This window comes from Thermobia domestica, chromosome 2, assembly GCF_964235325.1.
Source record: "Thermobia domestica chromosome 2, izTheDome1.hap1.1, whole genome shotgun sequence".
NCBI lineage: Eukaryota > Metazoa > Arthropoda > Insecta > Zygentoma > Lepismatidae > Thermobia > Thermobia domestica.
Window position 1 is genome coordinate 374,276,189 of NC_137455.1, and position 22,914 is coordinate 374,299,102.

The 22,914-nt window shown below is 35.0% G+C and overlaps 1 protein-coding gene across 2 annotated transcripts in view; it reads right to left on the reverse strand.

The window, feature by feature from the left end:
- The window catches only part of LOC145678850 (uncharacterized), a 183,574-nt gene extending 171,592 nt beyond the window's left edge, over nucleotides 1–11,982 (reverse strand). The window contains exon 1 of one of the 2 annotated variants that reach the window (XM_081749415.1): nucleotides 10,314–11,982. In XM_081749415.1, coding sequence (XP_081605541.1) covers nucleotides 10,314–11,187 — 874 coding nt within the window. In that variant the 5' untranslated portion in view covers nucleotides 11,188–11,982. Of the gene's footprint in view, nucleotides 1–10,298 lie in introns of both variants that reach the window. The other variant, XM_081749414.1, reaches the window with a different exon arrangement.
- Nucleotides 11,983–22,914: the final 10,932 nt, after the last annotated feature.

Consider the following 22,914-nt stretch of genomic DNA (forward strand, 5'->3'; position numbering starts at 1 on the left):
TTCTTATAATTATTTTACCACTTCTCAGTCTTGTGAAATTTGTATTCATTAACTTTATTACAAAAGTAAATTCACCCTTACTTTGCTTCGGGATATGAATTTACAGCAAATCCCGGGTGAGGTAAACCAAAATTTTTATAACGACTCACCAAGGGTAGTCGTCAACCTGGTTCGATCGATGATATAAGAATTTCGAGTGGTAGCAATTGTTTGCATGTAAAAATACCTTTAATAATTATACATATTATTATTCTCACCTTTTCTATAAGAATTATAAAGTCGATGAACGGTACTAAATGGTTTATTAGTTGATACACTTTATAATATATTTTCGTTCAAACTGTCATGCACACAGACATGATGATTAGGTATCCATAAACAACTACATAGCAACTAATTACATAACACTATCTATATCTCTTACAGATATTAAAAACATTCTTCTTTTGTTAATATTAAATTAACATTCTATTAAGTATAGTGCACATGTATGAGCACTTTCTGCCCAAGGTACAGGTAATTAATAATCTATCCAAAGTATTTCGTTACACAATCTGTTTGCCAAGAAGCCTCTATGTCAATCAATATACACCTATAAAATAAAATTATTAATATGAAATGGTGTAAAATTACATTTTTATCAATGAAAATGTATTTTCTTATAAATTTAATGTAAATTTGTAGAAAAACAACAAATTTTGTAATTTAATCTAAGGAAACGTAAAATCAACTTACAAAATTGAAAGGTAAATGATTTTACATTGATATTTGGTAATTTAAACTACAGAATATTGTTTTCCAGTGTACTTGCATGGATAAACATACTGAGAATTTATTTCAAAACCTCTCACGAAATGTAAAAACTTGAGTGCTCCAGAATTAAAATTTACTAATTGATTTCTGGGCTGTAAGAAGGGACTTTGTAATTGTTTTAATTCAACAATATTATCCATTAACGTGTAATCAAGAAAAAATGTCCAAAAATTCGCCATATATCGATTAATCTCCTTGAACAGACAAAAATGAAATGCTTTGAGGGTAAGTAAATCCACATAAAACTATGTAGTTTTCAAGAAAATTGACAAAACTTTTTTTTTTTTCGTAAAATGAAGATTGATGATATACGAAAGTACATCTATTACATTGAAATTGATATTAAAATATATGGGCATCATTGTGACAATCACTGGCGTACGCAGAATTACATCAAGAGGGTTCAAGTGTTCACTTTTAGGGATGCGCACGAGACAAGTCGAGACAGGATTTTCCTGACAAAATTCGAGTCGAGACACGGCTCTTCCAATAGAGAAATATACATTTTTCGAGTCGAGACATCACTTTTACAGCACATTTTCGAGACGAAACAGCCACAAATCTTGTTTCGTACGCATCCCTATTCACTTTCACATTCTTTAAGGACAATGTAGATTTTTGTATTTATATAGATTTTCAATTTCTTGTTTTGAGAGATATTATTTTTATGTCCATAATCACTGTCAGATACAGCCAAGAATATTAGACAAAATTTTAAACTTTTAAAGAATCGCTTAAAATAGGCTATAATTGAAATGTAATAGAAATGAAATTGGGGAAACATTAAACATTAAAAAAAAACAGGAAAGATACAAAAATACGTCACAAATAACAGATTAAAATACAATTCTAAATGACAGCTACACACAAATGCTACTGTAAGTGATAAGCAACAACAAAGGCGCATCTACGAGGGAGGGGGGTGTCAGTGACTACGGACCCTCCCCCCAAAGTTTCATAACTCGAATGACATTTGTTAGTACACTCTTTTAAGACAACTATACTTGTTTAACAGATAAATTACTGACGTAGCCTAAAGATTTCATTTTGCACCATCTGTACTCTTTGTTTTCATATAAAATAATTTACTATTTTTTTTCTGGAAAATGTAGCAGTAGATAATTAACCATTACTTGTCGTGTTTTCGAGTACAGAATAATACTGGTTCAATAATACATAAATGTATCGGACCCACCCCAACAAAAATTTCTGGGTGCGTGCTTGAGCAACAATATAATCAAAACGCTTATTACAAATCTGAAATTACTTATTGGAGGTCGCTGGCAAAAGGTTATCATATATTAATATGCTCCATTTTATTTTTCCTTAATATATTGCCCAAAAGTATGTTTAAAAAATGACACTCCCATCGCGCACGCCACTGGTGATATACTAGTAATTTATTAAATTTTGAAGTAAATTATGTTTTAGTTTATTTTGATATAATTTTTTCTTCTTAATTTCCGATATTCATCATCATTACTTCCTTTTACCCGAAGTAATGAACATTGGAAAAAAAATATTAAAACCGTAGTTATAAAGAGGGTAAACCTTATTATGTATTATAATAAAGGAAATTAGCACGAATATTCTTAATTATGAACTATAGCCAGAAAAAAATATCAACATAATACTTTACAATTGTTATTACTATTTATTTGAATAATCGTAATAAAAATTGGTCACGAAATGCATAAAATAAAAGAGTTTAAATATTTATACATGTCATATAATATATTTTTCTGATTAAGTTTGTACACTTCGCTGACACATTTGTCTGAATAACATAAATAATAAAATGCTCTGAAATGTTTCAAAATGATATATGTGCTATAAATAAGTAGATTATATATTTAAACAAATTATGAAGATTATTTCAACTGTACGTATATTATTTAATAATATGGGGATGAATTATTTAATGTGTTACATTTCCTAGAAAGCAAGTCGGGGGTAATTGTCAGCATTCTTGATTTTGGAATCGAGAGAACCCGAATTCGAAAATGGTTACCACTCATTCGAGGGGCGTCATTTAGGGGAAGCAGGGACGGGCATTTGCCCCCCTGAGTTTGAGATTTATATAGATTTTAGCAATAGAATAGTAGTAAGTCAGTGAAAATTTTTTACATATATCAAGGGGTCTTGCCCCCCTAAGCCAAATCTGAAATGACGCTACTGAGTCTGACACTTATCTAGGATCTTTCCCCCCACTAATTCTCCTCACACGAATGTACTTTTATTCCACCTTATATAGGGCCTATATAGTGGGTCTAGGCCTACTGTGCATATAAAGAATAACGTGTTAACTTATATAATAACAAATGCCTTTTTTTCCCGAAGAACTGACTGTAAATATCAGAATATTTCATTATTAAAATGTGAAAATTCCATTATAGGCTGTTGTTAGTGTTTAGTGGGGAAAATATTCTAAGATGAGACACATATCAATTGAAAAATTTGTTGTGCTCAACAGGACATGCGTAAGTGTAAAAAGTCATGAGTAGTTTTCGACTAAGTCCAGAAAAAAAGCATTTCTTTTTGTAAACCTAAAAAAATAATGCTGGAGGATAATGCAGCCCATGTATATGATATTACGGTGAAACTGGTGTTGAAGTATGTTTTTGTCAAGCTTCTCATATGATGGCAATAGGAAGACGCCATAGTACAGGGTGTTCTTAATAAGATACAGTCCAAAAATCATGATTAACTCTTTAAAGTTTAACTTTTGATAAACTTTATAATATTTGTTCAAAAGTAAGGCATATCGCTTATATCAATCGATAGATGAGATCGTGCTGAACAAAATGACACGCCTTAAAAATAAATTCCTGTGCGTAGTTTTTGAGGGAGAAAATGTGAAAAAAGCTAATTTTTATGGCGTTAAAATGTAAATCTGATGCCATTAATAGTTTTTTTTAAATTCTGCTGAAAGAGATTATTCATATTTATTTATTTATCAATTTTTATTATTAGCTATTTAGTATTTAGAATAATTTATTTTAACGGTGACACACGTAGTATGCCAACAGTGACACATGAACTACCGGTACTGATAAATGTTCGGGTAACGAAAAATAAATCGAATATCTATTTAAAATGAATATTCAGATATTCGAATAGCATCAGACAAACAAATTCAAATGACAAATATACTCGAATAATTTTCAACATTATATTAGACTCGACATGCGAGAAATCAGTGATTCTAAAACAAAACAAAGAAAAGAAAATTCCCCAGAATGTTATTAGTGTTTTAATGGGATAACTCAAAAAATTGTTCAAAGATGAGAAACATATCGTATCGACAGATCTCAATAATCTAAACAAATGGTATGAAGTGAGCGTAAAAAATCTCAGGTGTGGTTTTTAAGAAAATAAATTTAAAAAAAGAAAAAAAAACGAATTTGTTTGTAAACATAAAAAATGAATTAAATGATGGTGTACTAAAACCATGCTGCTTATTAAACTGAAACCAATTTTGAAGTGTAGCATCAACAAGATCTTTATTTTCACACTAACAAGATGACAGTACGTAGGATTGTTAATGAGATACTGCCGAAAATAATAATTAACTCGTAAACTCTTAATTTCTGCTTAGACTAACTAAAACAATATTCAAAGTGTATAATATACACTGAAACAAGGTAACAAAGTATATAAGAAACAACAACAAAAAATATGTACCACATTTTAATCAGATAATGCAAAAAGGGTTTCAGTCATACAAACTTAGTTTTGAGGGGGAAAAAAAATGCGGAACAACTTCCTTCTGCGTAGAATAATCAAAGTTAACATCTGTTTATGAAATATGACATGTTAGACCAATTAGAAAAAAAGGAGATGAATTTTTGATTTGTTGTTCTTACATAAATTATTAAACGGTGAAATCGATTGTCCAGAATTAGTTTCAGAAGTATTATTATGTGTCCCAACAGGAAAGACTAGAACACCAAACACTGGGACATTCTATTGCAGAAAAGCAAGAACTAACATATTACATAAGCCTCCTGTGTAGAGAATGTGCACCTCGTATAACGAAATGATTAGATTTCGTGTAGTAGATATATTTAGTATATCCGTAAACAAATTCAAAACAATTGTCAGGCAATAACTTCTGCATAATTAAACTATGTATATTGGTGTATGTAACTTATAATAATATAGGTATAATAGTGTATGTTAGATAGTTATGTACACTACACTATAACAGGGAATTAAGTCTGTTGTGTTATCCTTATGAAATAAATAAATAAAGTTTGCCATATGGACGACTGAAGCTGTTTTTGTATGAACTAATTCATTTACAGAGACTTTAGCTTGCTTCTAAAATGATTTTCAATCAACATCTGACGATAAACTACCATATTAACAATGATGTCAGTCTGAAGTATAAGGATGTTTGTATAATTGATAGTCTGGGTGTTACATATGTTAGTAACTTATGACTGCGAGTAAGGCGAGAAGTTACACGAAAATTAAGAACAGAAACCAATAAGTCGGAGTTAACTTTCACATAAATTATTTTATGTAGAAACAGCAAGTCTGCAACCATGCGTCGAGTAAGTGTGGTCTGAATATTAAGTTTTTTTTTTTTAAGGAACTCTGTTTTATTAAGACTACGCCACTGAAGAAACTCTTTGTTTGACAATGACAAGAAAAAAAAAATCTAAGGACAGAATTAAAACGGGATAAGTTTGAAGTACAGAGACCATATTCCACATCGGTGAGCAAGAGACCTATTCAATTTTTAGAAGAAACAAAAACTTTGAAGAAAATACTGAGTGATATATTTCAGTCGATAGACCGCCTAGAAAATTCTTTAGTTTAATGTCCCACGATTATCGGCTAAGGGAGACGGGTGATTAACGCAAGTGAATGGTGATGAAAGCATTAGTGGAATAATAATGTGGGAGGAAAAGGAGAGTACTCCCGAGAAAACCCACGGACGTCATGTCCAGCACAAATTTACTTAGCCGGGAATCGAACCCGGGACCCCAGGCAGCAGAGATACGCACTCTACCACTGAGCATAGACCACACTGACCTGAATAAAATAACACATATTCGAGGTCAATGCATAGTTTTTGAGAAAATTTCATTTATAAAGCAAAAAAAGTATGTCACTTGTTGGCAATACAGTATTATTATAACCGTTTAGTAATTTCTTGCAATAAGTAGACCGCTTGAATGCCGAGTCACTTAAGTCCAAAACTGAAATTTTCCCCGGAGAGAAATTTGAAGTTCAACACCAGGATTTTTAATATATAGATATAGGGCTGGATTTAGGGGGTGCACCGAAGCACGTGCACCCCCTCCGTTGTGAATATACTCTATCTAAAGTGAAAAGCTGGCAGTGAAAATAGCAATACTTCCGAAAATTTCATGTCATATTTCCGTTTCGGGCTTAAAAGAAAGAAGATTTTTGCGCAAGCAACAGTTTAAGTCAATTCCTAATACACACCACAGATGCTTAAAGGCATTTAAAAAAAATTCAAATTTTATTCAATTTTGCACCCCCTCAGAAAATCCTGGATCCGGTCCTGTATATATATATATTTGTAATCAATGATCCATTAACTGCATAATTATACTTTTAGTTGCAAATATAACAGAAATATGAATTTTTCTTGAGAAGTTGAACTTGTTTCTCCTGGGAAAATTTCAATTCTGAACTTAGGCTAATTGGCATTCAAGGAGTCTATACTAATAGAAGCCCTCATTATTCTGATAAACCACAAAATAATTTTAACGTTTGTAACTGATGATTTTTTTTCTTGTGTGTTTGTGTGACTCGGAAAGAAGTTTTTCTTGTCACCTGCAGAATTTATAGCTTTGATTCAAACTTGATAATTTTTCAAAGTAAATTTTCAACTACGAGAAGTTCTATTATTATTATTATTATTATTATTATTATTATTATTATTATTATTATTATTATTATTATTATTATTATTATTATTATTAAAACTTCATAGTCAGGATAAACTTGTCTCAGGCAGTACTTTTAGTACGCCTACTTATTGTTTTCTTCAATTTAAAACAAGAAAATGAAATGTGGAAAATATCAAAGAAATAGTTTCAAAAAAATGCCACTAGATCGTTCTTTATTGTAAGGCAATATCGTCACTTTTATGGGTATCTACAGAAAAATATATTCTATGTCCTGGTTCAGAAGTTATTTGCTAATTATTTGGGAAATACCAAAAATACTACTAATAATAATAATAATAAAATCTTTTGCTATATCATGTATTTGTCCTTAAGGTTGTGCAAATTATTTTGAGGTGTAACCATCTTAAGAAAAAGCGTATAGTTAACATTAAGCATAAAGTATGGTGTTATGTTCAGTATGTCTAGCTAGCTATAGAAAAGATACTCCTTATGTTTTCTACAACCAGTCCTTCCTCGGACAGGAATGAGGCGCCGCGGTGGCACAGTGGTAGAACGTTCACCTCCAGTGCTTCGGGATTCTGGTTGGATCCCAGCTCGCGCCGTGTGGACTTTGTGATGGACAAACATCGTGCTCGTGGGTTTTCTCGGGGTTCTTCCGTTTCCTCCCACTTTCTTCATTCCACCGTTTCATTCATTTCTCAAAATCTCCTTTAGCTTAACCGGCATAACCGTGGGACGTAAAACTAAAGATTTCATTTCATTTCATTTTTTCGGACAGGAATGCAAGAAATAGTATAATTTACATACTTAAAATGTATGCTGGCTAATTTACATACTTAAAATGTATGCTTGCTAATTTGACGTTTACTAAATTCAAAATTAATGGAAAGCAGGAGTAGATATATCTACACCATTAAGGCCAATACCGTTGTACTATACCTGTGGTAGGATGAAATAGGGATGTGCACGAGATGACAGAAATTTGCTGACTAAATTCGACTTTGAGACTCACCTCTTCCAATAGAGAAATATACATTTTTGGAGTCGAGACATCACTTTTACAGCAAATTTTGGAGACGAGACAGCCTCAAATCTTGTCTCGTGCGCATCCCTAGGTGAAAATAATTTTGAAACATAACAAATAGATTATTATAAAATGTTGTTCTTGATACAATATATTTCGACAGCTTGTAATGAACTGCCTTCGTGCTTTCAAACACCAATATTAACAATACTAAAAGGGAAAGCACACTTAGGCAACTAAAATAGTATTTTTTAAGTAAAAAAGGATGAATAGGCTATATTAATAAATCACACCAACGCGAAGGATAAAAGAAGTCTATACTAGACTCGCGATAAATACGAAAAATTTACTTGAAATAAATGTTAACAAATGTAAAGTAATGACATTTACAAGACGAAACGTACCGATACGTTTTTCATATTCAATTTATAACACGATACTACCAACCCCGGAAACTGTTAGGGACTTAGATATCTTAATATGATTCGAAATTAACATTTGATTGTCATATTGGCAACAACATTAATGAAGCTTATAGAAATCTTGGATTAATACTTAGAACTGAGCGAGAATTCAAAAAAACTAAAACACTTCAAAGACTTTATGAAGTCTATGTTGGTTCCAAATTGGAATATGCAAGTACTATTTGGAATCCGGTCTCCAAAAGTAATATTGCCAAACTGGAAAAATATCAATCAAAATTTTTAAGGCATCTAACGTACAAAGTAACCCATAGACAGATAGCAGTGACTCTACCAATTTTGGTATCAAGACTTTACAACAAAGAAGAACTCTATTTCATATTCATGTTCCACCTCGAGATAACTTTGAAATATTTTATTCCAGAAAACCAAGGACTAATATACTCCAGAAGTCGCAAACATGGAGAATGAGTGTAACTTGTAATAGTGTAAATAAAAAGTTAAACATATTGATCTAAGCTGTAAGATAGAAACTTATAAGAAAATTACAGTTAAAGGAATTTATAATAATGTATAGTATCTGTAAAAACAGCGCAAACAATGTATGAATACTGTAAATGGGTTCTAACCCATTGTGTTTGAAATTCAATAAAATAAATAAATAAATAAATTACAACAAATAATTGTGTTGGTTGCCTTACTAAATTTAGTAAAAGAGAAGTAATATTAGGTTAGTGTTATTTTTAATTTTTATTTTCGTAGGACTATTTTCTTTTAAATTTTGATACTTTTAAAATATGATCCTGTATCATTATTCCCTCTTTGTAGGCCTAATTGGAATATTAAAGTCATTTGTAACCTAATGTCCTTCTTTTATTTAATATATTTATGTTCTTTTAAAAACTTTTCTCTCCAAAATTACTAATAGGCCTACTTAAAGACCAAACAATTTAGAAAGAGATTCCATTATCTAGTAAAAATAATTAAAGCATCCTGGTAAGGAACTGGATGAAGTGTTTATACTCTGAGGAACTATAGTTTTTCTTTTGACGTTATAATTACATAATTATTTCTGATTTAATATTTCTTGTTTCCGACCACGAATCGACATTAATATGTTCTTTAACTTTCAAATACTATTAAAGCATCAATATATTTTATAAATATTGAAAAATAAATAAATTACTATTACATGTTGAGAAGTGTAATGCCTTATACAAGATGAAATAAAATACTTGTTATTTGAGTATCATATTAAATCGCATATGCCACTGGAAAGAATTGGTCTATATAACTAACCTTGGTGTGTTAATAAGATCAAATCTGTTGTTGTTCGACTTTCACTTGAACCGGATTTTAAAAGAGCCGTAGAGAAAATTCGAATTTACAGCGAGACATGGAATTAAGTGAATTCAAGAACATTAAGTGTTTAGAATTTTATATGATTTTTATGAACTTTCCAAATTAGAATACGCATTCATAATTGGAGACTCTAGTGCACAAAAATATGCACACCAGATAGAGTTAATTTCTGCATTATTAAATGTATGGAAACACAAGAATCTTTCCTCTATACGAAAAATACATATGTTGCACTTGTACTAAATTATCTATTTTTTTTGTGTGTGTTCTCTTGAAACAAGAGAAGCTAATTTCCTTTCGTATTTGTTTATTCTCCTCCCCTTTTGTTTTAAACTTATGCATAATGAGACAGGGTCATCAATATTAATATCATAAATTTCTTAACATATTCGGAATAGGAAAATGCTCTCATGGTTACAAACAATTTTCGAATAATCATAGCATATGGATGTACATATTAGGTCGGCCTATAATAGGCCTACTTATGAAAGGAAAGTGCACTGTTATTATACTGTCTAAATTAAGGTTCCAAGAACATACATATTTGATGTATTCAATACTTATAAGACAGCACTCTGACCGTGTAACTTAGCGTATAGAAGAAATATTCATGAATTATAATCGTGTGTATATACTTCTGAACACTCAGAAAGTGCACACCTGCTGTGTTCAATAAACAATAAATAAAGAAAAGAATCTGCTATGTTCAAAGTCCGTGTTCATTTCCAAATTGCAAATCGTGTAATTTGTATTGCACTTAAATCTAGGGAAAAATCTCTAGCCTACCTGCGAGATGCGTACCTGGTTTGGGTACGTTCCTTTTGACCTGCATCCATTTGTAAGTGGGGACGGTGGCCTGTGCTGGTGAAATTTGCGGTTGCTGCAACAGATGCACTGCCGGATGATGATGGTGGTGATGATGCTGGTGATGATGGAACGGGTTACTGCTGCTTATGGTAAGTCCATTCGCTTGGCACGTTTCTCGAAGGTGTTCCAGTCCGTGAGGGGTTCCGTAGGTTAAACCGTTACCCCCTGTTCCACCACTACCTGTAGGCGAGGGTAGCTGGGTTCGATGTGGGTATTGCGAGGCGGCAGTGTCGATAAATGTGTAACCCGTGGGTCCACCTTGAATAAGTCCATTAGTCACCACTTCCTGATGATGCGGCACCTCCTGGGCGTAATTGGAGTGATAAGCAGGGTGTGGGCCAGTCACTGGCGGGGGCGGATGAGGGGTTGCGGCTGATACTGATTGGGGTAGAAGTCCCGCACTACCAGTGGGGTCATGTTGGTGAGGATGATATCCCGCAGGATTAGCAACACCACTGTTATATCCAGCGTCCAGGTTAGTATAACTATGTCCATTGTCCGAAATTATTATATTTTGCGTATTAGCCGATGTTACTTCGTGCGGATGGTGATGGTGATGATTTTGCTGTTGATGGGTTAGCGAGGAAGGGTGGTGTACAGCGTTCGTATAATACTGTTGTGTTCCACCACCAACTGTGGACACATCTGTGACATTGGGATTCCCATAACCATCAATCACATTAGCCGAACCTGGCGGATAATACACATGCTCACTTGTGGGAAGTTCGGTAGCCGAGTAGCCTTGAGGGGCCGTAATGTAGCCAGCGGAATCACCGTTACACATCCCGTACATACTAACATTCATCATTTGTCCTTAACGAAGGCCTCGCCTGTCCTTTGTTTTCATCTCATATTTGTCTCTAAACTAAAATCACTTTTCAATCTATTATTTTGTAATTGTTTCCCAAACAGATCAGGACCAAAATAATTCAGTAATGTTTTGTGTATCGGGCACTCACTGTTAACTTGTCGCACGCATTAATTTCCACGTCCCGAACAAGACTCAGTCACTTGAGTGTCTGCTATCGTGTCTTCCTTTTGTGGATGTAAATTTAGAAAAAAAAAAGTTCGTCGAGATAAAGAACACTCCCCCTCTTTGGCGAGCGATCACATGTGTATGAACTGATGGTACAAGAGGCTGAGAAATTCAGCTGTCGTGAGATCTCGAGCAGACGGCGAGAAAACAGTGGAATGCGATTTTTTCCTCTCAAATATGTCCGAACTCACAACATGCGCGCCCTCTCTCTCCCTCTCTCTTGCTCTACAGACACTCCACACGTTGACAACGGACGCGACGAGCGAAGGGGGACAACCGAGGCTTACGAAGACCGCGAGATGAACGGGTGGTGGTAGAAGAGGACGCGCGAAAGGAGGAGAGACCGCGTCACGTGATTTGATGTCTCTGGCCAATCGGATGCAGCCTTACGCTGAATCTTCTGTTACGTGGTACCAGCAGAAGGCAGTATTGGACCCTCAATGTCGTCTTTCCTCCTCCCATTCCATTGCTGAATGTCCCAACAACTCCCTGACATATCACATACGCGTAAACATACACTCACATACAAGTTACGTGTTAGTGTTCTTTTTTTTAGGTACTAAAACGTTCTTCACAACATAAATAAAGTCAAACTAAAAAGATACGGTTGAGAACAGTCTAAAACTATAAACAATGTTACTTCAGAAGCTTTTCTGAAATTGTTTGTAACTCACTTATAATAGGAATTGAAAATAAAATGCAACTCCCGCTCACTAGATGTGACGTTAGCACTTGCATTTAGAATGTAGTTAGTCCTTTTCTGTGTCTTCTTCCACGATCTAGTTTCACTTCGAAAGACGCCAGTTTATCAATTATATTTATAAATATGTTAACACATTATGCGGATTATCTAGTTAAAATGTACGTTTTGACTATCAGAAAACTCTCAAAATAAATATTTTTATGTAAAAATTAATATTCATATAGAATTATACCGGTACACGTTTTTTTTCATTATATCTATAATCGATTATTGCTCTTCGTACAATATGACTACAGAATAATTCAGAAAATTACAGCATTAAATGTACTTGCTACAATGAAACATAAAATACGAAGTTTGTAGTTCATACAAGTTGTAATTGGATAGTTATCAAGTTGCCCGCTAGGGGGCTATATTTTTACCCATTGGTGTACCGTGAACGAAACTATTTTCCAATTTTCTTTCGAGAACATGTTCTGCTTTTGAACATCGAAGTGTCACTGAAAAGAAGATAACTTGCAATGTTTGTATAACTTCACTATTCGATCAGTAATGTATCTTCAAATGGCCGTCATTTAATTACACTGTAAACTGCAGTTTATGTAACTTTCTATAGCCAGCGGATCTTTAACTATTGTTGTCAGAATGTAGGTCATAAATATCTTCTACATTTTTTTTGTATAACACCAGTTTATGAATTCTTATTTTAAGTTCTGTAGTTTCAGAAATACAACTTATAATGTTCACTTTACACTATAATTTAGTGAATCTTCAGCCGATTGCCACTCGAATATAATGTTAAGTAACACTTTCTAACTTTGATAAAACACTACGATTTTGTTAGGACATTTTTAGCTTTGCTTTTAAAACGCAACTTTAAGAAGTACGGTAATGCTCTTTGTAACACTACACAAGTTCAGCTAGTGTTTGTAAATGGTGTGTAAATAAACACCTGTAATGTAACACTATCCAACTTCAACTAGCGAATCTTCAGCTGTTGGCATTCAAATGTAAGGAGTTAAAAATATCTAAGAAACAGATTGCGATAATAACACTGTAGCTTCAGTACGCGCGATAGTTTGACTTTGAAAAATAAATTACTGTAGCACTCACTTCTAAATACCGGTACCTCAGATGTTTAATGTAATGTCCACATTAAAGTGACAAATAAAATGTACAGCATAATTTCTCTATTAGCATTTTCTCTGACGAAGAATGCGTATTTTTTCTTTCTTTTTGTGTCTTACATTGATCTTGTCAATTTGAATGTTTTGCTTCCCTCTCCTCATACGAGAACGCACTGACCCAGTGATGTTATATATAGGGGAGAGAAATACAAGCGAAAAGGCAAGCCGCGATCTTACGCCGAGACAAGGCGAGCAACCACTAGCGCATAAACACGCACGAAGAATAAGCACAGAACTTAGGGCTGCCACTTGTTACCTGTAGCACCCAGTGTGTGAATGTGTGTGTGTGTGTGTGTTGCCATAGCAACCAGTCCATAGCTGGACAACAGAGAAGGACAGAGCTATATAGTAATAATTTACCACATGTATTAGACCATTAATCTATTATCAGTGCATCTACATTAATACATTTATCGACATCCTTACACTAGTATGGGGGCGAGCGAAAAAATCTATTTCTAGATCAAATGCTAAGATAACTTACACGCAAGTGACCAAGTGTTAATAAACATTAGCTCTAGATAGCTTTTTTAATTCTTCTTTCTTTTTTGAAACTTCACTAAATACTAGAGAGTTCACCTTTAGTGTGAGGAGTCTCTAGTTCGATTCCAAACTACGAAAGTTTTTGGTGGACAACATTGTGTCATCTTAGAGTTCATCTCTTTTACAAATTCTTCTTTTATTAATTTACCTCCATTGCTCCTTTAGCCTAAGAGCATGATGCTGGGCGTTAAACTACTTTTCTTTTTAATATGCTGAAAATAATGAGAATATTACAAACTGAGTAGCCGGCGTACTTGGATTTGGTGAGTGCAGTTGGGATGTGCACGGGACAAGATTTGAGGCTGTCTCGTCTCGAAAATATGCTGTAAAAGCGATGTCTCGACTCGAAAAATGTATATTTCTCTATTGGAAGAGCTGTGTCTCGACTCGAATTTTGTCAGAAAAATTCTGTCTTGACTCGTCTCGTGCGCATCCCTCAACGCGGTTTCGATTGTCGACCGAAATACATTTGTCCGTATTTATCAAACTTTATAAGACTGCTAAACAGATAGCGAACTTAAGGAACAGAATAGACAGCGATTCAGGGTAGTCATAAAAATATACGTTCTGATCGATACTTCAACTCTGCATCATCCAGTTGATTAGGGATGCGCACGAGACGAGACGAGACAGAATTTACCTGAGAAAATTCGAGTCAAGACACAGCTCCTCCAATAGAGAAATATATACTTTTCGAGTCGAGACATCACTTTTACAGCACATTTTCGAGACGAGACAGCCTCAAATCTTGTCTCGTGCGCATCCATACAGTTGAACGTGAATCTTCTGGCCGACCTAAGATTATCTTAAGGTGAGAAACCATAGTTTATTACAATATATAGACACTAAGTGGTTTGCTAACTGAAAAGTTTCTTCTGATTGTCTTTGTCTTATGAGTATTAGAAAAATATCCAGTTACACACAACAGACCACAGAAATTTAAAGTTTTGCTTCAAAATATTAAGCACCCTTTCGTGGCTGACTAAAATGTGTCCTTTCTGATTCCATGGTTCCGGATTCGTTCGCCTGTGTAAGTGTCTGCTTCTGTTACAAAACCCAACTAGTAGTTCGGATTTAATTTTAAACAGGGGTTCTGTCTATATAACCTCGATGTTGTGTTGCCTTATGAAACAATACATTTCTCGTCTCGTCTCGATTGTGTTTCGGAGACGAGACGAAAAATACATTTTTTTTAAAAAATTAGAGACAACAAAAAAAATGCAATTCGAGAAGAGACGAGACATTTCTTGAGTGTCGTAAAAAATACTAGTGCAATCAAGTCTCACATTTGAAACATTGTTTCTATACGTGATTGTAAATACAATAATAGAGCGTCTATCAATGTTTAAAGCAAAGATTCTCAACTTTTTTTTTTTTTGACTAGCGACATATTCATTAGAACGTTAATAAGACCATTAGTAACATACGGCTCCGAAACATGGCCACTGACAAAAGAAATTGAAAATGAAATGAAATCTTTGAGTTTTACGTCCCACGGTTATGCCGGTTAGGCTAAAGGAGACGATGATGATGAGTAAGGAATGAAATGGTGGAATGGGAGGAAACGGGAGAACCCCAAGAAAACCCACGCACACGGTGTTTGTCCACCACAAAGTTCACTTGGCGGGGACCGGGATCGAACGCGGGACCCCAAGCACCAGAGGTGAACGCTCTACCACTGAGCCACCGCGACCCTCACAAAAGAAATTGAGAAAAATCTCAGAAACTTCGAAAGGAGAATAGTAAGGCAAATTTACGGATCAATTAAAGAACAAGAAACCTGGAGAATCAGAACTAACGAAGAGATCAACGACATAATAAAGAATCAGGATATAGTCAGGTTTATAAAATCGAAACGACTAAGGTGGCTAGGGCATGTAATAAGAATGGACAACGACAGGATGCCATACAAAATCATGAAAGAAAGACTCTACTCCAGCAAAAGAAAAGGAAGGCCAAAAACCAGATGGCTGGACAGGGTAGAAAGTGATTTGGAAAAATTGAAGGTTCGAGGACTGAAAGAAAAATACAGAGATCGGGAAGAGTGGAGGCAAATAGTGGAAGAGGCCAAAGCCCACCCAGGGCTGTAGCTAGTGATGAGCGCAAGAGTCTTGGTCTTGCAGTTTTTGCAAGAGTCTTGCATGCAAGACCAAGACCAAGACCAAGACCAAGACCAGGAATCCCGATGCAAGACCAAGACCAAGACCAAGGGGTGCAAGACCAAGACCAAGACCAAGACCATACCTGCAAGACCAAGACCAAGACCAAGACTCTTGCGCAAGAGTCTTGCACAAGTACCAACACTACTTGAATTTTTTATAGAATGTAAAAAGGAAGAAGAAAAATCATTACATCTTTCACGTGAACTTCTTGGCTCCAGTAAAAATACCGCCGGAAATCGGTTGTTCACGAGACGTCCGACAGCATAATTCTATGAATTGTTACAAGCTATAATAACTTCAGTGTCTGATTTACTTTGGTCATCATTTGATCATTCACGACGGCCCATGATTGGATTTTGGGAAATCATATGAAGAATAGTTGTGTCCATAAGAAGTGGATAAGCAAAAATAAACTAGAGCATGTTATATACACGGTAGCTCAGTGGCAGAACGTTCACCTCTGGTACATGGGGCCCTGGTTCGATCGCAGCTTGCGCTATGTGAGCTTTTTTGGTGAACAAACACCCTGTGCGTGGGTTTCCCCGTTTCTTCGTACTTTCTTCATTCCACCATTTCTCATCATCACTGTTTCCCTTAGCTTCAGTGTTATAATCGTGGGACGTTAAAGTAGATATTTAATTTCATTTCAAAAACATATGAATGGTGTTCTTCTTCCAAAACTAACGGGAAATGTAGCATTGAACATCGGCAATTCCGTACACCATAGGTGCCGACTACATGGATATGGCCTTGGCTCTGAGGTTCAAGCATCCGTTGGAAATTTTTAATGTGTACTTATAAAATTAATATTGAAATAACATTTTCATGACATTGACAAAAACTTAGCGCATGTGACCGCAAGTTTGATTTCATAGGTGGATGCTTATACGTTGAATAATTGTTTATCAATATAACTTATAGCCCCCTTAAGTATAAGGCATATCTAGGATTCAACGATATAACATTATACAACAATAAATAATCTATATTCACAACTGAGAGCGATTTCGTACTTATTTCAAATAACTTGAAGTTTGATGCCGTTGTTATGTATTTCTAATGTAGGTCAAAAGTATTTATATAAATTGAGTATATATATATATATATATAAAAAGACAGACAGTTGAGTCGTTTTCAGTTTTCACTCAAATTATTCTAAAATATTGGGGCCGCGGTGGCTCAGTGGTAGAGCGTTCAGCTCTGGTGTTTGGTGTCCCGCGTTCGATCCCAGCCCCCGCCAAGTGAACTTTGTGGTGGACTACACCATGTGCGTGGGTTTCCTCGTGGTTCTCCCGTTTCCTCCCACTTTCTTCTTTCCACCATTTTCATTCATTTTTCATCATCACTGTCTCGTCTCCTTTAGCCTAGCCGGCATAATCGTAGGACGTAAAACTCACAAATTTAATTTCATTTCATATTCTAAAATATTAAGAGGTTTAATTATTATTATTTTAATTTGTTCTCTCTTTTTTGGTCAATATTGCAAAACTTATCATCATCGTCATAATAATAGCTATTCTGCCATTATTGGCAGGTCACTTGCTGCAGCTGAGAAGCTTCGATGACTGTGGTCCTCAGCTAGTCTTTTCGTCTTAACGTAGCAATTTTCTGTCTTAATATCTTTCTTCAACTACGATCTCCTTCGCCCCCTCCCTCTAGCACGTCCCTCATAATACAGTTCCTCCTCAGCCAATGTCCTCCTCTTCATTACATCTAAAATTTTTCTTTTCTTCCCTACTGCTACTATTTCTAAAACCTTCGCATTCGTTTTCCGTTCAACCCAGCTGATTCTCTCCTTTTTTCTCCATGCCCACATTTCGAAAGTCTAACTGTTTCATCGTTTTTGCGTATGTTCTTATTTCTGCCCCATACAGTACATATTAGAATCAGTAAAACAAAATTTCAATATTTAATTGGGAGATTGTTCAATACAAAGATGAGCTAATCGTGGTAGGAAAGAAAAAAATCTGACGCCTTTAGAGTGTAAAAATAATTTTGCAATTTATGGTATTTCAGTAATTTGTGCCGTCTTGGTTTTCTTTCATGCGTCTCACTGTCAGGGGTAGCCTCCCCAGTTTGGGAACCAGTGGAGTATTGGATCTGTTAAAACACATAAAAATATTACGAAATGTTGTGATTTATCTTATAAGTAGTGAAGCGTGATCACCCATTGAAAAAAAAAAAAAGTAAAGGTCATCGCCTATGTTGTACAGCAGCGTTTCCCAACCTTTTTCAACTTGCGGCACACTACGGGTGTAACTTGAATTCTCGCGGCACACATACCGTGGTATTTTTTTCTATGATTACTGACCTCCTTCACACAGAGAAGAAAGCTCGATCACTGGTTTTTCCCCGTGGTAAATCATTATGCTTATTTTTCATTCTAATTCAAAAATAGAAAACAATTCCAATGAAATATTGGACTCAGGTTTTCAAAACTAAGCTTTGTTTTTCGAAAACTATATCCAACCTTTCACTAACAAGTAAACCTTATGTTTGGGTGAATCGAGTTGCTGACTGAGACACATATGAGAAAGTAGTACTAAATGTTGTCAGTATTTCAGTGAAGTTGTAGGTGCGAAGCTCCAGGGGTTTATGAGATACAGCTACCAGAACACCACATGGAAGTACAGAATAGTCTTCATACAGGGAGGTAAAAGCCCTGTAAGATCTTTTGTAACGACAAAAGGTGAATAACAAATATATGGGTACATATTAGGACTAGGGGGAAGTCATATAGTAAGGGTATACCTGACGGCGGCCACCTTGAAATCCGCCATTTTGAATTAAGGTTAAGTTTTTAAAATAGGAATAGGTTCATTTGATACATGATTTAAGGCGCAAATTAAATCAGAAGAACAATGATGACGTTAATTTTGATTTACGCGCAATTGATAAAAAGTTACTGAGAAATTAAATATTGTTGCAGCATATGTATTAGTCCTTTATCCCACCTTGTAAATTTTGTGTTAATGATAATAATTAAATAAAAAGCAGGTGGATAAATATTAGGTCTATGGTAAGAGTTGCCTTGATGACGGCCATGTTCATATCCGACATTTTGAATCAGACAAAAGTTTTAAACGAAACACATAACAGTGACACCTTATTAATAGAAAATTTTTCCATAAATCCAACGGTATAACCATTTTTGCTTTATCATTAACCAGCACAAAATTAAATGGGAATAGAGTAATGCAATAGATGACTTCGGGCTAGAAGTTAATCAGAAATACAATGGTGGCGTTACAATGTTAGTTGTTTGATGCTGTACTTGCACGCCATTTCGTTGTTTCTCTTGTGTCCTGTTCACATCTATTTCTCGCTGCAACAATATTTAATTTCCCTGTAACTTTTTACCAATTGCGCATAAATCAAAATTAACGTCATCATTGTTCTTCTGATTAAATTTCCACCTTAAATCATGTATCACATGAACCAATTCCTATTTTAAAAACTTAACCTTAATTCAAAATGGCGGATTTCTAGATGGCCGCCGTCAGGTATACCCTTACTATATGACTTCCCCCTAGTCCTAATATATACCCATATATTTGTTATTCACCTTTTGTCGTTACAAGAGGTCTTACAGGGCTTTTACCTCCAACTGTATGAAGACTATTCTGCACTTCCATGTGATGTTCTGGTAGCTGTATCTCCTAAACCCCTGGAGCTTCGCACCTACAACTTCACTGAAATACTGACCACATTTAGTACTACTTTCTCATATGTGTCTCAGTCAGCAACTCGATTTACCCAAACGTAAGGTTTACTTGTAAGAAGAAAGATCAGTAAATAACGAACGAACAAACAAATCTCTTTTAGTTTTAAAACACAAATGTAGTTAATTTGTATGCATGTTTGCTTTGTCGATAGGATTGAATGATATTTTAAAATTTCAAGTTACGAAATAGTCTGCAGGAATAAAGAATCAATAACAGTCATAACAATGATAACAAATACTTTTTTCAACATTAAACATGTACAGAAAGGTAACACGGTATGAAACATAAAGTAGTAGATTCATAGTAGAGGTTCATAATAACGTGAAATACAAATATACATTTTGCTTTGTCTTGCAATTTGATTCCTATAGAATTAATAATTTGTTTCGATTTCCTCGCGGCACACCAGCGGCTCATTCACGGCACACCAGTGTGCCGCGGCACACCGGTTGGGAAACGCTGTTGTACAGTATCATCACACTTACACGAAGGTAAAATAGGCCCTATATTACATTTAGAAACATACATTGTATTTCCCTCACTATTGACGCAATGTAGGATTTATTATCCCTTATATCCAGAGTAAAATTTACTTATGAAAATCATAGATTTCTTAAAAGCAAAACTTGCAAGACTCTTGCAAGCAAGACCAAGACTGGGTGTGCAAGAACAAGACCAAGACCAAGACTAGGTGTGCAAGACCAAGACCAAGACCAAGACCGAGGGTTCCACTGCAAGACCAAGACCAAGACCGCATGTGCAAGACCAAGACCAAGACCAAGACCACCCGGGTCTTGGTCTTGGTCTTGCATTTGCTCATCACTAGCTGTAGCGCCAAGTGGTAATGGTAATTGACATATTCATTAGAGTTTTTATTAAAACCTATAATACTGGCGTCAAATTACCCGCTTCGTTGGGTTAAAATAAGAAAATATAGTAATATGTTTCGTTAGTCAGTCATTTTTTTAATACTATTTCTCAAGTGCTCTCTGATATCGGACATTTTCGATCATTTACATATATCCCCTCTCCCTCCCGTAAGTTGTACCGTCAAAGTAAAATTATAAAAACCATCCCAGGCCCAAGCCTTATACACGTTGAAAATTTGATCGAGATTGGTCACGTGATTCATTTTTATTTATATAGATAGATAGATAAATTACAATACTATAAGACTATATAAATTACTGTATAAAGATAATATAAATTATAATATATATAAGATTAATGTAGCACAAGCTAGAACTGAGCTATTTACACAGCGTTTATTCTAATGTGAGCATCTATCTCTTTATGGATATTGAGGTAAGTTTGTAGAAAACTTGGAAAAGTAATAGATGATACCAAATGGAAATATGTCTTTTTATATATAAATTCATATCCGAATACGTCTCATTGCGGTTTTACATGCTTCTGAAGTTCCTATCTAGCATAAAATAGGTTGTGCTACTCAGTAAAAACAAAACGCCTGAAATGTCCGTTAACCCGTTATACGAAGCTCTTTTACTGGTTGTCTAACACAAGGATAGGCCTATAGACTAGCAACACTCTAGTGACAATGATAATCTTACGGGGTGAAAACGACCCTTAAAACATTGAATGAAAAAAAAAATAACGACACGTTTTCTGAAAATTTCAATGAGAGCTGGAAAAATCTACACAAAATTTGAAATAAATCGGCAGAAACGGCACATTTCTAGAGTTTGTGGTTTCCGAGATCTCATTGTCGATGGTCGAAAAGAGAGGACGATAACACGTAAATAGCATTTTAGTATATTGAGATTATGCAACGATAAATATCGGAGTTGATGCTATTATATCTGTTACATAACTTATACCTGTCACAGGTCAGAAGTTTAGTCAGTACCTTAGCATTTCATTATTGTTCTGAAAATTTGCCTTCATAAAATCAGTTACTATTAGTTCTAGTATTATGAATGACTTGTATGTTTATTTGTGTGTAACCATTGATTAAGGAATTTGTGTGATACGTACCGGATCTTTCTTGATTACCGGTAATGATAATTATTCAATGATTATTCCTATATTTGAATTTCCACAACTAAGTGTAAAATTGTTGAGCCAATTACATACATTTACAAAACGATACGACAAAAGCATTTAGAAAAACAAAACGAGACGAGAAAACCCTTATTTTTCGTCTCGTCTCGTCTCGTGGAGTATCTCGGCGCTAGCAACGTATAAAACTAACCTAAAGTGTTAAGTTAAAATACGGTGGTTTTTAATAGCGTATATATTCTATTCTGCACGATAAACTATTATTCCAGTAATAGTTCTTACCATTTTTAAACATTCTAAACAACAGCTTTATGTGGTTTAAGTAGAGTCTATACATTTCAACTGGGAATTGAACTCAGGTTTCCCATCCACCTCTGCTCCACCTCCGCCACTGGCGAATTGGTTAAAACTAAGAATCCAAAAAGACTAAAGCCTGTGACAAACATCTTGGCATTTCAGCTAAACAAATAAAACTTAAGCTCTGATGCGACGTTGCCAAGTGAGAAAAGGGTGTGGCTATGGCTTGGCTAAGCAGAAGAACTACAGCGCGATCAGGTGGCAGGGGGTAATGTATACAAAATAAGCGTGGCAGTACCGCAGCCCTCTCATTTGCTAGCAGCATTTAAAGGGAACTTGGAGCGCCGCCTTCAAATGCCAAGATGTTTTTCACGCCGTTTAATTACTGTCTTTCCACCACAACTTGATCCAAACTTCATTTCTTGTATGACGGCGTTTATTTTACAGAAAGGTCGGGCAAAATGGATAAGTTAATGTGTTTGACACTATTGTAGAGTACCGGTAAGTACGCAAGCTATCAACTAAAGATTGACAGCACTACTCCTTTGAACATTCCTCTTCCTAAAACTGAAAACACAAAAATTATTGACGCTATGAATGCACGTTCGTAACACGAAATTTAGTTGAGTTGAATTGATTTTGAGTTTAAGATCCTTTCCAGCAGCGAGGCTCTATGAGACGAGATCTACTTATTACTGGAATAATCCGAACCACAAGAGCTCCCGCCGGGAATCGAACCCTAGTCTCTCACGCCAAAGGTGCGTACGCTAACCGCTTAGCCACGAAGGAGCGCAACACGAAATTTAGAATAGTTGTATTTTTATCACTTTCCAAAACCATCCGGTCAAAGTGAATAATGTTTT